The following is a 15,113-nucleotide window of genomic DNA, read 5'->3' as shown; positions in this document are numbered from 1 at the left end:
TGGTCTTCTGTACTCCCCATAATGGCTCTTTATATTTTTCCTTGGTGAGAAGATAGAAAAGGTAATTGAGATAATTCCTTTATACAGTTTCTTTTAGCGCAATCACCCATACACATAATCATTTGCCTCTCAGCACTGGGGTTATGAGTTCGAATCCCGACCATGGCCTTATCTGTGCGGAGTTTGTATGTTCTCCCTGTGTTTGCGTGGGTTTTCTCCGGGTGCTCTTGTTTCCTCCCACACTCCAAAAACATGCTAATAGGTTAATTGGCTGCTATTAAATTGACCCTAGTCTATGTGTCTGTGTTATAGAATTTAGACTGTAAGCCCCAATGGGGCAGGGACTGATGTGAATGAGTTCTCTGTACAGCGCTGCGGAATTAGTGGCGCTATATAAATAGCTGCTGCTGATGATTTGATATTTTAAAGCTGCTTTACCACCTAATATTAAATGTTACTATCCTGCTCCCAGGGGCTTTTCCATGCCACCCTTTTCCCTGGGGCTATTTGTAGGTGATAATATAACTTTAAAGACACCAATGACATATTATTCTTGGTCTTATTTTAAATAGGGCATTAATCAATACAGGTTTGATATTGCCCCACATTGTTAATTTTGTTAAAGCTCTTAAATAATAAAAAATATATATATATATTTTACTTTGGTTAAGTGCAACTCTTACCCCCTAAATGCAATTATAGTAAATTAGCTCTTCTGATAGTATTTTTGACATATTATAGTTCCTTCCCACACTGAATGTGTTAAAACATTTCTGCTACATCATGGTTTCAAGTAACCAGGACTTAAACTACTTTTTGGGAGAGAGAGAGTAAAAAAAAGTTGACCGCTCCCGCATAAAGTCTCCCAACTGGTGTACAGCTCCAAGCTTCCTGTGTAATAAACAAATGTAAGCTTTGTTTTCCTGCAAGCTCATTTGGCCCTTAGTGTGACTCAGTATTAGGCTGTGTCTGTTGGGCTTTGTATATTTTAGCTTCTTTAAGGAAGTGGGAGGATTTGGGTGCTGACTTCTTCAACATTTTACACAGCAGGCACTTATCACAATGGGAGATGAGGTATTTCAATATTTAATGTTTTTTTTATTTATGGCAATATGTACAACGTATGATGTGGCAGGAATAGCTTGTGCAGGAAATAAAAAAAAAAAGAAAGAAACAGGAAATTCATTCAGTTCTGTGAATTATTGGTAGAAGGCACGAAAGTTTCTTCTTTATGAAGCAATACTTCCAGAGATGTTCATTAGAGAACCATTATTGCTGTATTAGGGACTCATCTGGAATATACCATCTTGGAATATGTGGCAGTTTTGTTTTGCTTTTTTTTTATGTCTTCAGGCATTACATCTCCAGATGTTTCTCCATCTTTTCCTCATTTATTTTTCCGTGAGATCCTCCTGCAAGGAAGAAGGAAGATGAGCTGTTTCTGAGCTATAATCACACTGTGTCCATTTTAGGACTACTTAAGCTTTTATAAATGAGTTATCGACTAATATGTCAGGAACATTTTCTTGTGGAGGGGAAAATATCATTGCTAACAAGTTCTTGCATTTATTTGTGGCTAAGAGGCATCAGTTTTGTTTCTGTGAAATCTGCCTACTCTGAAATAGTTTCGTTTTTTTGTTCTGGTTTTCTTTTAATAAAGTTTGTGAAACTGGTATTGCTAAAGTGCAGGATTTCCCTGTATAATGTTTGGAATGTTTTCTATAATGCACAATTCTTAATAATGTTGTGATCATTACACGTTTACATATTTATTATTTATTTGTATATCGCCAGCATATGCCACAGTGCTTTACAATAAATTGAGTAAGAGTAATGATAGGCATCACGTGGCTCTTTAGCTGCCGTGGAACTACTAGTTCCAGCTCCCCTGGCAGGTTACAGCTGATAATTGTATGATAATTTGAAGTTTATTATCTATCAGCGGTAGACAATCTATCTCTATAGCTTTCATGACTAGAATGTTCTGCCAACCTATTGTCGATGTTAAGAATTGTGTAATAATTTATTATCAGTTATTTGTATAGCGCCACCATATTCAGTGTTTTGCAACAAATATTGATTCACATCAGTCCCTGTCTTACTGTATCCTAAGGTCTAAATTCCCTACTACACAAACTCACACTTGGGTCCGTTTTGTCAGAAGCCAATGAAACGACTAGTATGGTATATTAGTATATATATTATACCATTGTTTTTATTAGTATTTTATTTGCTTATATGTATTTTTTAAAGCACCAGCATACTTTGCAGCAATTTACAATTGAGAAAAAACGTGGTAATAAAACAATACTGAGCATTAACAGTCAAATAGGGAAAAGGGCCCTTCTTGCAATATTACAATCTTCAGGAAAATAGAGGTTTGATTGATAAGGTTAGGTGCCACAGATTGCATATTGGTCCAGCTAGATTGCAATGTTGAAAAATACTCTAAGATCTAGTTGTGTTGTCAACCGTCAGAAACTATGATGAGTCCCCTTTGCCATAGAGCTTGATTTGCTCACAGGTACTCAGTTGCCCCCAGAACTTAACATGTGGTAGTAGCGGCTCAAGCCGACTCTGACGTTGACAAAGATATATATATATTGGAGACCAGGAAATAATAAAAGGCACTATAGCCAAACAAGTAAATAGAACAGGACTCATTAATGCAAATGTAGCAGTAGGTGTCCTGCTCCTCCAGTGGTGGATAGGAAGCAGATGGCTGAACCAGCAAGCAGGATATAATAGCAAGGTCACTACAGGTGATATGACCAAAGTCAGAGTCCAGCCAGCACTCAATATGCAGGCAGTATGTAAAGTCATAATAAGCAGTGGTCAGTATTAAGGCAGCAGTGGCTAGTATAAGAGGTGGTCAGAATATAAAGTCCAGGAAGTGGTCAGTATAAGCGGTGGTCCTTATCCAGGCTCACAGAAACAGCATGGCTACTACTATCACCGGCATAGAGAGATCAGGCTCACTGTGCAATAAGAACCTGGAGCCAATCAGAGGCCCCCAGCAGAGCCCTCTCTAATTATTTGATTCAGTGCGGTCATATGACCACACTGTACTAATAGACCGGCTGTAAGTAGGTTGTCTAAGCAACTCAGCAGATGAGGACACAGCTGAGGATCGTGGTGGTGCGCAGCTGCGCCCGTCGATCTTAACACCAGTTACACGGCAATGGGCGGAGGGTCAGAGGGTTGTTTGAATATAGAACGATAATAAATGTAAGTTTTAAGTGACCTGTGTAGAGAGCTGGTAATTGGGTAGTCTAGGGAGATTAGGAAGATGACAGTTTGGTAGATTTGCCTACAAAGGTGAGTTTTCAGGGAACACTTGAAGGTTTAGAAGCTAGAAGAAAATCCTTTTATAGGATGGAGGGAATTCCACAGAGTGGGTGCAGCCCGAGAAAAGTCCTGTAATGTAGTATGGGAGCAGGTAGCATGGATGGGAAGTAAAGATCATGAACAGAAGAAAAGGTTTAAATTGGGAGAGTATGAGGGCACAAATGATAGTTTTTGCAGTATTTTGCATGAGTGATGTCCATATTTTGGAACTGTTTGATGTATGCAACAGGATTTGGATATTGATTGGATGTGGGGAACAGGGATTACACCTATGCAGTGAGCTTGAATGGCACAGTTTATTGCACACCAGATATGCCAGGTAGGTAGTGTCTGTTGAGTGGTGGGAATATTATGAGCTCACTTTTTGAAAGCTTAAGATTGAGGTAACAAGAGGACTTGTAAAATGAAATATTAGAAAGACATTCAGTAATATGGAGCTACACATTGGGGGGTATTCAATTGACCGCAAGATATATTTTTTTCACGGCGTTAAGTCATTTTAACTCTGTTTTTGAGCGGGTTAACTTTACCTGCAATTCAATTCCATTTTTAACGCTCCGGGTTTTTTTTAACAAACAGTCCTTTCGCGCTCCAGTAGAAGGTGTATTGGAAGTATAGGGTGTGCGAGAGGCAGCCGCGTTAAAAGCTATTCAATTGTTTAACGTGGCTCATTAAACAGGCAAATATTCTGTTTTATCTCGCACCTCTTTGGGGTGTGATAAAAATAAAAAACCTCTGTAAACTATTTGAAATCATGTAATAATGAGAGAAAAGAAAATATAAACTATGTTTATCACTAATGCCTAACATGTAAATGTTGATTTTCTTGTGAAAAAATAATTAAATAAAAAAAATAAAAATAACTAATTAAATGTATTTATGTATGTTTTTGGTACAAATATGTTTGTACTAATGTGTTTTGACATGGTATAGATGATTCTATAGTAAAAAATAGTTAAATAAAAAAACATGCTAAAGAAAGTACTGTAATGTAGATATTATCAACTAGAATGGTTGTGTAATGCAAGAAAATGTATGAAAATGTATGTCAATCCTTTTTTTTGTGGTATACATGACCACTTTAAAACTCCCCTAAATATTCGCAAACACAATGATTAACGCGCGGGGGCAGCGTCCCCTCTTTTTCAATTGAATTGCAAGAGTTTTCACGGTGCGTTAGCTAAAACCGGTCGCTATAGCAGTTTGGGGTTAGAAGTTTGAGCGGAGAAGAAAGGTTGGAAGCTAATTTGTTTAACACTGTTGCACATTTTGCTAGATAGTGATATATTTCAGGAACTCATCAAATTTGCAAATCTTTCTCCAATGTGATTCTACTTTGCAGTAGAGTTTTTGAAGCCATTGCGTTTCTTTAGTTTGACGAGGCTGATATTTGTCAACACTGAGGAAAGAGTAGCTGGAGACACTTGATCAAGGGCTGTTGCTTTAGTTTCATTAAGATGTGGTATTGCCAGATCATGACAGGAGAATGTAGAAAGGTGCGAGAGAAGTTTTTGTAGAGTGGTGAAAAGGTGTAGAAAATTAATAGAAGTTTGATTTTTGCATGTAGAAGGATAAAGAGTTAGAGTTTAGAGTGGAGAAGTTGCAGGTAATATGAGAGAGAAAGGTGTGTTAAAGAAAACAAGATCAAGGCAGTGACCATTACAGTAAGCAAAAGTCAGAGAAAAGAGGTTGGAGAATAATTAGAAAGAGAACATTGCAACAATTGCAATGTTTTAATCACCACAAGATGATGGTAGGAATGTCAGATGATATTAAATGAGGCAATCAGGAAAATAAGTGTTCAAGAAATTGTTTGGGTGGCCCAGGGATACAATAGATTACAGCCAATCGCAGAAAGAATAAGTTGAAAATCTGCATAGTGTGATCTTCAAAAGATGGGAACATAACTGATGAACCAGTTGTTAGAACCATAGCAGGATCATCCATTAGGCAACCTAGGCTCCTGCCTAGGGCCCAGTTGACACTAAGGTACCCAAATTACCCTAAACCATTTTTATGTTTTTGCATTTTTGAAAAATGAAGTGGTTAAGTTGCCCAAAACAGTATATTCCCTAATATTAATCCAGCTTTGTGTAGAACTGTGAATGTATAGGAGTAGTCCAAACCAATTTCTTGTCTGCTTCCAGGCCTGGACGTGTGGGTGAAGTGGGGGCCATCATGTGAATGTTCTACAGGTGAGGCAGTGTATGAAGGTGTTTCTGTTATTGTCAAACAGAGCATATATTTAATAAGGCACTTGGTTCCTATAGTCCACTGAATCAGATTGATGTGCATGAGAAATGTGTGTGAGTGGGAAGGGGGTGTAGAGAGTGATATATCATCAGCTGTTAGAAGGAGAGAGAAGTGGAAAAGATGATTTTAAGATTTAAACTGTATTATTTTGTGGCAACTGGTTGAGAATATTACTGTTATGGACTAAAGATATTAAATAAGTTCATGAGTGTTGATTAGAGGGGACTGACATAGTGAGGAGACAATATGGATAAACAGTCAGTGTGTTGCAGGGGAGAGTTAATGTATATTATAGTTCTAAGGATAATGTCATGAAAGTGCACATCCTGGGTATAACATGGCGATCTGTGCTGTTTGTCCTCAGATGTTGTGTTGCTGAACAGTGATTTTTTTCTTTACTTTGAAAATGATCACTTAGGAAGAAAATCACAATTGCATCTTCATCGACTAGTGCTCAACATTTGGTATAGGTCATTTACAAACCAAGCCACACGTGTGCAGATTCGTCATAAAGTTTGCATCGTTGATCAAGACTTTAACACAGGCAATAATAGTGGCAGACATTTGACTACATAAATGTAAAATACAGATTACACTCAGATCTGTTTCAAACAGAGTTAGTAGAAGTTGCAATTCTGAATACATACATACATACCTGGATCTGAAATAAAGGACAAGTAGTTAGATCCAAATCAAGGTTTGTCTGTAATTTTCCTTCACTTTGGAAGTTATCACAATTGCATCTGCGCCCAGCAATTGCTGGTATGTAGATCATAATTGCCAACTTTTCCTCGTTGGCTTCAGGGAGATTCTGGGGGAGGTGGGCGGGGCTTGACAAATCACATAATTTTGGCCCCACCACCTAAACGATTGTCACAATTTTGGACAATTACATCAGGGGCAGGGCTAAGATGACACAATTTTTGTGTCATTAAGCCCCACCCCCATCACTTATCTATTGCGGGGACGAGAACCGGAAGGTTGCTCTGCTCTACCGGGAACCCGAGAGGTCTCCCAGAAATGCGGGAGTCTCCCGGAAATTCCAGGAGAGTAGTCAACTATGCTTAAAGAAAAGCAGCTAATGAATCTCTAGAGAATGAAGTGTCTCTTACTTGTCTGTCTCCTTTGCTGAAGTCATGTTGTCTTACCTGTCAGTCTTTGATTAAATCTTGGTCTCCATGAAAATGGCCACCTCCATAGATACATGGACATAGGACACAATTTCTGAACTGTGTCATCATCAGATGGTGAAGCCAACTATGTCTTGTACTGGCTCAGCATCAGGGAGAATGATAGACTCTTCAGGGAGTGAGGGAGATCACCCCTATTTCAGGGAGTCTCGCTAACATTCAGGGAGAGTTGGCAAGATGTAGATCTCCAGCTTTTGTGGAACTGCAAGTACCAGCATGCATTGTCACCCTATGGCTGATGATAATAATTATGTTTTTAAAGTTTATGTAAGCAGTGGTAGGTACCCTGTGGCTGTTTAGTTTATGTGAAGCTAGAAGTTCCAGAATTGATTTGCCTAACAGCAACTTTGTTAATTGAAAATTGTTATTTTCACTTTTGGTTTATTGTTATAATTATTATCTATGATCTACTTAAAGGATGGATGGCACGGGATACACTCTGGCCTTTGGTTCAGTTACGACCAGGACATTATCTGCATGGAGTTTATATGTTCTCCCTATGCCTCTGTGTTTCCTCAGGCGGTTTCTTTCCATAGTCCAAAAACATACTGGCAGGTTCATTGGCTTCCTATAGAATTGTGCCTTTGTGTGTATATCTATTTGTGTCTGTGGTAGGGAAATTACATTTTAGGCAAGCTACTGGGGCAGGGACCGATTTGAATAATAGGTTAGTACAGCATAATATAAATAGAGGGACTGTAAATAAAGGATATGTCCACTTTTTAGTTTTTTAAACATTTTTGGTAGGGTTAAATGTGCAAGAATAGACCCTTAAACATAACCCGTGTCCTATGTCTAATTGTTGGTGAGATACACTCTGTAGTATAGTAATATACTGTATTGAAAAGTGTATGACTTTTATTGAGTATACAGTGTTACCAAATCTTCCTTGTCTGATAAATAAACTGTATGTGCAACATTCATGTAGCATCATTTCCCAGTCTTTGTTCCTCTTACTGTAATGGTGGGAATACTTAAGTGAAGTTAGTGTAAGGTTTTATTTAGAATGCTTTTGGTTTGTATCTGATACATGGGAGGGTCAGGGACATCAAGGAGCTTTGATTTAGTGCAAGTTATAAAATAAAAGCAGTTGTCCAAGTGGTTTTAGACTTTGTCGGTAACCCCCAATAGAGCTAAAATTTGCGGTTTCCTATCACTGCTTTGCTTAACTTCCATCCACATTACATTGATTTTTCTCATACTACCATCTAACCCAGGGGTCGGCAACCCACGGCACCCCGGAACTGCTTCACTCAAGCAGCCGAAAATATACATAGATATTTAGTATTGAAAAAGTAAGCTACTAGACCACATAGCAACAATGAGACAGAGCGACAAATATTGAACAGGGAGCCTGTTCTCAGACTGTATTCGGACATCCCTGTACGGATTAGGATGAAACCAATGTGAGGTGGTCCAGTTGGATCCTGACCAGGTTTTAGGGAGGTTTGGGTCCTGGTGGGACCTCCCGTTGATGTACGCTGGCCAATGCTTTGACCCAGAGAGCCTGTTTTAAGCCTTCCACTGGATGGATTTGCATGAAAACTTCCCAGACTGGTAACATTGGATCCCAGAGGACATACTATGGAGTTGAAGTCCCGGTCAGACCTACCATTGGTGTGTGCTGGGCAGAACTTTGACCTCAGGAGCCTGTTTTGGGCCTTCCACTGGATGGATTTGGATGACATTTAATACAAAAACAAAAACGACACTGGGCAGCCACCTCATGGGTGTGTTGGAAGAGCTGTTAAGCTGCTATTTATTTTTAAAAGGTTGACAGTTATATCCAACTCATTGATAACTTAATAATTTGAAGACTTAAATCCGGACAATGCTGGGTCCTTCAGCTAGTCCGTGTATTTGCGTGTGTGTGTGTATGTGTATAAATATATATATATATATATATAGTCAGGTCCATAAATATTGGGACATCGACACAATTCTCATATTTTGGGCTCTATACACCACCACAATGGATTTTAAATGAAACTAACAAGATGTGCTTTAACTTCAGTCTTTCAGCTTTAATTTGAGGGTATTTACATCCAAATCAGGTGAACGGTGTAGGAATTTCAACAATTTCTATATGTGCCTCCCACTTTTTAAGGGAGCAAAAGTAATGGGACAAAGTAAACAATCCTACATCAAACTTTCACTTTCTAATACTTTGTTGCAAATCCTTTGCAATCAATTACAGCCTGAAGTCTGGAACGCATAGACATCACCAGAGGCTGGGTTTCATCCCTGGTGATGCTCTGCCAGGCCTCTACTACAAATGTGTTCAGTTCCTGCTTGTTCTTGGGGCATTTTACCTTCAGTTTTGTCTTCATCAAGTGAAAAGCATGCTCAGTCGGATTCAGGTCAGATGATTGACTTGGCCATTGCATAACATTCCACTTTTTAGCCTTAAAAAACTCTTTGGTTGCTTTTGCAGTATGCTTCGGGTCATTGTCCATCTGCACTGTGAAGCGCCGTCCAATGAGTTCTGAAGCATTTGACTGAATATGAGCAGATAATATTGCCCGAAACACTTCAGAATTCATCCTGCTGCTTTTGTCAGCAGTCACATCATCAATAAATACAAGGGAACCAGTTCCATTGGCAGCCATACATGCCCACGCCATGACACTACCACCACCATGCTTCACTGATGAGGTGGTATGTTTTGGATCATGAGCAGTTCCTTTCCTTCTCCATACTCTTCTCTTCCCATCACTCTGGTACAAGTTGATCTTTGTCTCATCTGTCCATAAGATGTTGTTCCAGAACTGTAATGGCTTTTTTAGATATCGTTTGCCAAACTCTAATCTGGTCTTCCTGTTTTTGTGGCTCATCAATGGTTTACATCTTTTGGTGACCCCTCTATATTCACTCTTGTGAAGTCTTCTCTTGATTGTTGACACATATACACCTACCTCCTGGAGAGTGTTCTTGATTTGGCCAACTGTTGTGAAGGGGTTACCTGTGTAGTGGTAGAGTTACCTGTGTAGTGATAGAGATCAGTCAGAATGGTCCGAGTCAAATCAATCAGGAGAAGATGGTACCAAAGGGAGATCCACAGAGAAGTCAGACAGGCCAAGGTCACAATGACAGGATAGATAGCGAAATCCCGGAGAATGGTCGACAAGCTGGGGTCACAACAGAATGCAAACGTGCACAATCCAGAAGAGTAGTCAGAGGAAACCAGGTCAAACCAAAACAGGAACAGAAACATACAAACAATGCTGGAGACAGGAGACCTGATACTCTAGCACCCTAATGGTGCCAGAGGCAAGTTTAAATGGAGGCAGCAAGGAGGTGATTGGAAAAGGAAGTGGGCGGTCAGCCACGCTGAACGCGAGTGAAAGAAAGGTGTCCCGTTGCCTAGCAACGAGATCGCTACTGCGCATGCGCCCGACGGAGTGAGAACTGTCAGGCGGCGTCCCCGCTTCTTGGAGGAACAGCGGGGACGCCGCCTGACATTGATCATGTAGGAATAACTTCGACCTAGTCAAATCTTACCGTGCTTATTTGAACAGCAACATTGGTTGTGAAAGCAGCTCAGATGTTCTGCCAATACAAAGAACAGAAGTGAGATACTAACAGACAATCCACAACTATAGATACTGAGAAAGACAGCCAGGGAACTGCAGACCAAGCTTAATAAAGACTGCAGACTTATGACAATATTTCTAGCCCCACCAAATCTAAGGAGTTAGCTGTGAGGGCTAAAAAAAGATGTAGGAAAAATACAGATTCCTATCTCATCAGAGAATAATTTTTGTGGTAAACCTAATAAAATGCACAAAGCTGTAATGGAGGTCTGTACATAGGTGAAACTGATATTTTTTTAAAAAAGGAACAATCCCTATTAGTTTTGGTTTTGTAATCTCAAAAGTGCTTGATGTAGATTCTGTCACCAACACTTATCCGCCTGGTTTGAGAAACAAACTGTTTCCACAGCTCATTTTTCTTCTGTGGTTGAACTCATGTCTGCACACTCATTTCATGCTTACATTTTGCATCAACCTGTATAATTTGCTGCATAAAAATCATTTTGAAAACAAATTAATAACTCAGAACCTATCTAAGTTGTAAGGAAACATGTGATAAGTGCTGTAAGCAGTAATGGGCATATTCAGTATTCCCCTTTTATTAGATACTTGAAAAAGAACTCCACCCAAAACTAAAAATTAAGTTTTTGGGTGGAGTACAAAGCAGTAAAATAAAACATTAAGTTTTATATTCCTGCTTTGCAATACTCGTTGGATCCCACAGGATGAATGGGAAATTCACAGGACAGGGATATCCCACTTGGCTGAGAGGAAAGGGAAACATGGACTTTCACAGCAGAAAAGCACCCACAGGTCCAATAGTCTGACCTTTTTGCATGTGTTTGTTTTTTAGGGTGCTTACGGGGTTGTGTTTTTTGTGTTTTTTTACAACAGCTGGAAGACAGTTTCATGAAACGATCACTGTACTTCCTTGTGCTATCTTTCAGTCTTCCTCCAATTTCCAAGTTTGAACTCTTGCCCTAGAAATCCTCTTATTTTTTTTAAAATACTGACTTCCCGGACTCTATTAATACTTTTGGCATATTAAAATGTTGCTACATCTGTCCTTTATCTTCTCTAAGCTCTTGAAGTTCTCTATCCTGATATACAGCCCTTGCCAATTTTAATAGCCATTGTTTGATTTATGTCCTATTTTATTAGTGTTTTTCTGGTGATAGGGCTTCTAGAACAATACACAGTAATCAAGGTGAGGTCTTATTATTATAATTTAAAGTGGCAATATAACCTCCCTTTTCCTGACACAAATACCTATTTCTATAGAGCCCAGTATTATACTGGCTTTTCCTGGTGCTTGACAACACTGCTTGCTTATCATCATCATCATCATCATCATCTGAAACTGAGTCCTAGGCCCCTTTCCTGTTGTTGTTCACATTACAACACCATGCATTCTGTTAGATTCATTTGACATGTCTTTTCTAAAAAGGGGTATAAGAGGGAATAACTGTCCTAGTTATAGTTATCATTGTACATGTTTCAATAAGAACTAAGGAATTTTTGAAACTATCCCTCAACATTGTTAAAGTTGGTTTAGGGAGCTTATTTCATAATTGCCCACTCTCCCGGAATGTCCGGGAGGTCCCCGGATTGCAGGTAGGTCTCTCAGGCTCCAGGTAGAGGAGTCCATTCTCCCACATCCTGTCCTCTTCCTGGTGAAGGGGGCAGGATGGGAACCTCCATAATGCGATTTGTGGTGAATGGTGTAATGTTGACCCTGCTCCTTGACAAAACAAGGCTTTAGAGTCATTGTGTTGCAGGACTTGGTCAAAATGACGCGGCTTGTCCCTTCCCACCCCCCTCCATCCTAAGACTTGACATCCTCTCCAGGATCTCCAAGAGGGAAGAACAAAAAAGTTGGTAACTATGGCTTATTTGCTATAAAGATGTTTATGCGCTCTGCTTTTCCTTAACCTGCCACTTTACAAGTAGTTTTCATCATCCTTTAGGTGGTCAGAGGAATCTACCATTTTTTAGGCTGCCCCATTTGACTAGTTTAAATAACTAGTAATAAAACTGATCTTCTCAATAAGTTGTTCCCTGAGTGTCAGGTTGTAAGCAATATCTTTATAACAGTGTCTTATCCTTCCAAACTCTGCCTTCATGACCAAACTGTTCAGCTATTTTTTAACCAAGAGTTAAAGTGTCTAATGTAAATCATACTATCTTCCTTCATCCTATAAACATTCAAAACTTTGGAGAAGGACACGGATGACTCTACCTGTCCAAGCTCCTTTCCGAACAGAGAAACAACTCTCAGTACTGTTCTTACATTACTGTTAGATAAATGATTGGTATCTGCCTGTACAAAACATCTAGTAGAAGTAGTTCTGTGTAAGCATCTAACCTCTATTTCCTTCACAACCAACTCCCAGATCAGTACATCTGAAAATAAACTCCCATAAGACAAGCTTCTTACATTCAATAGACTCATCTTGTGAGAATGTCACCTGCTCACCATCATGTTGTCCTGAGTTGTAGGAGGTAATCGCTGCACAGTAGTGCGGGGAGAGTCATTGTCACGGGAAAACTAAGGAGCTTAATAGCAATGACTTTTATTGGCTTAATTAGCTATTATGATACTTGCTTCTTTAAGTACATACACACATCACAGCAGTATATGCTTTTAAATGGGCTACTAACCCTTTTTTCATACCATTTTACACACAGGTCTGGGGTAGGTAAATCAGCCCTGAGTCTCTTTAACTAATCTAGACTGACCCTATAATCTGTACATGATGATGGTCTGTCTGGACATATTACATTAATTATAGTGATTGGGAGTGGTGTACACCCCTTTGTCCATATGTAGTCAGAGCCAAGACTGCAGCGCACCCGCTCAGTGCTGGCACTGTTTAGTCTGCACTAGGAAATCGAAACCCAGTCTTGCTTCCAGGGTTTTGTTAATGGGGCCCAGTAGCATCTCTGAACCAAAGCCACCAGTCAAGTAGTCTGTATTGCCACTAGTCCCCAAATTTAGGACTGGAAGGGCAACAGCTTAATCCTGCCGGGTCTTCTATGGGTTGCTATACTAACCCCCACTAGACCACCAGGTAAGTGTAATTAATTGATACAGACACATATACAAAGCCAGATATAAAAACAGTTTCCTACACCATGTGTGGAAACAGGAGTCCCAGTCACCACTTAGTATGAGATATTCCTCAAAAGATATCAGTGTGTATTAGAAGAGGGGTTGGTGGAACTGGGAGGCTGTTCTCAAGATAATATTATTTTGGTAATCTACAGGTTAGTAGTACAAACATATAGGGAATGCTGTGCAAAATATGAAGTACAGGCAAAGGGCAAAAATATTTCTCTAGATAGTGCATTGGGTACATGTGACCATTATGGCCTGTATGTTCCATGGCATTGAGCCTACCAATGTCTGGAATTTTGCGGGAGAGATGCAGCACCATTCCTCCACAATGAAGTCACTGAAATGATGCCTGGTTCATGGTTGGAGAAAACACTGTCTCAAGCGTCATTGCAGAAAATGACTGATTTTGCCATGAAATATGAATAACATTCGTGTCATACTCACTAATCCATTGGGCAACCACATATGCTCTAGTGGTGGGAGCAGTGTCATTCTTGAAGACGCCTTTTTTTTGCCACCAGTCGTGATTAGCATTGACCTTGCCTTCTAAGATAATGTTTCCACACAAACAATGCCAGAAAAATGAGCCCAATTACATTATGGAACCCCCAGAACGCTTAACTGTTGAAAACAAGCTCGCAAGTCTCTTGAGTTCTTTAGTTTGGCACCACTCATGCACTCTTCCCTTTTTTTTCAAGAACATGCTGAAGGATGATTCATCTGATCATATTATATCCCTGTGTTCCTTGGTAGTCTATTGTCTGTGTTTTTGACATCGCTGAATTCACAAATGTGCATTGTCAATGTCATGAGTGGTTTATGCATTGAGATCTGACTCCTGCTCATCGGAGTTCTCATCAGAACATTTTCATGAAAGTGACGGTTTGCAACACAGGTTGAAATTTGCAGTCGATTGATCTGCAGTAGCTCATCTGTTTTACCTTGCACTTTAAATTTATATGCTCCGTGTTGCTCTTTGCTGATGATGTTTTGCATTGCATTCTTAGGCATCCTTGCACTGTTGAAATTTTAAAAAGTTGAGCAGTTTTGGTCATCTAAGTTACTACCAAACATGCTAAAACAATTACCCTTCTTTCAAAGTCATTGAGGTCTTCTCTTGCTGCCATGTAAGCCACAATTTTAGGCAACTAGGGTAGTCCAGCATTTGTATACAAGATTCTGAACATGCTGGGAAGCTATTTACTTAATTAAAACAGAAGCGACCCCTGTGTGGAAGCCCTTGATTCATCTTCATGGCCTTTAACTGGGTCTTCCCCGTTTTGGAAACTATCTGTATGAGGATCTGGTTGATACAGGATTATAGGTACTATAGTAAATGTACTTGTACTCCGTCTCTTGTCTAACCAAATCACAGCATAAGTCAGCGAACCCTTCCAGAATTCTTGGTACACTTGTCCACATAACATGCTGTTTCTATGTGCAACTGTCTGTCAACTAAATTTATTAACCCTGAGAATTATGTGTTGCTGCCAATTCAATGAGACTGCAAGCTCGACAGCAGTATTTATCGTATTTACTAGGATTTTTCTATGCATTTGAATTAAAAGCCGATAAATGGTTTAGAAGTTGCCTGATGAATGTGCTGGAAATGTTCCAAATTGAAAAATAATCATTACTAGTTGCTCATAAAACATTCATAAATTTCCATTT

General features: G+C 39.5%; 1 protein-coding gene across 2 annotated transcripts in view; it reads left to right on the top strand.

Annotated features, from left to right (window-relative positions):
* SH3KBP1 (SH3 domain containing kinase binding protein 1) overlaps positions 1-15,113 on the top strand; it is a 316,533-nt gene that overhangs the window by 220,871 nt on the left and 80,549 nt on the right. The window contains exon 1 of one of the 2 annotated variants that reach the window (XM_075196541.1): positions 975-1,074. The exons of the other annotated variant lie outside the window; for it this stretch is intronic. Within the exon in view, the coding sequence (XP_075052642.1) occupies positions 1,063-1,074 (12 nt within the window). The 5' untranslated portion in view covers positions 975-1,062. Of the gene's footprint in view, positions 1-974; positions 1,075-15,113 lie in introns of those variants that run through there. 2 annotated transcript variants of the gene reach the window in all.

The sequence above is a fragment of the Mixophyes fleayi genome, chromosome 2, assembly GCF_038048845.1.
Source record: "Mixophyes fleayi isolate aMixFle1 chromosome 2, aMixFle1.hap1, whole genome shotgun sequence".
In the NCBI taxonomy this organism is placed as follows: domain Eukaryota; kingdom Metazoa; phylum Chordata; class Amphibia; order Anura; family Limnodynastidae; genus Mixophyes; species Mixophyes fleayi.
The sequence above is the reverse complement of the archived record's forward strand: the minus strand, read 5'-3'. Positions and strand labels throughout refer to the sequence as shown.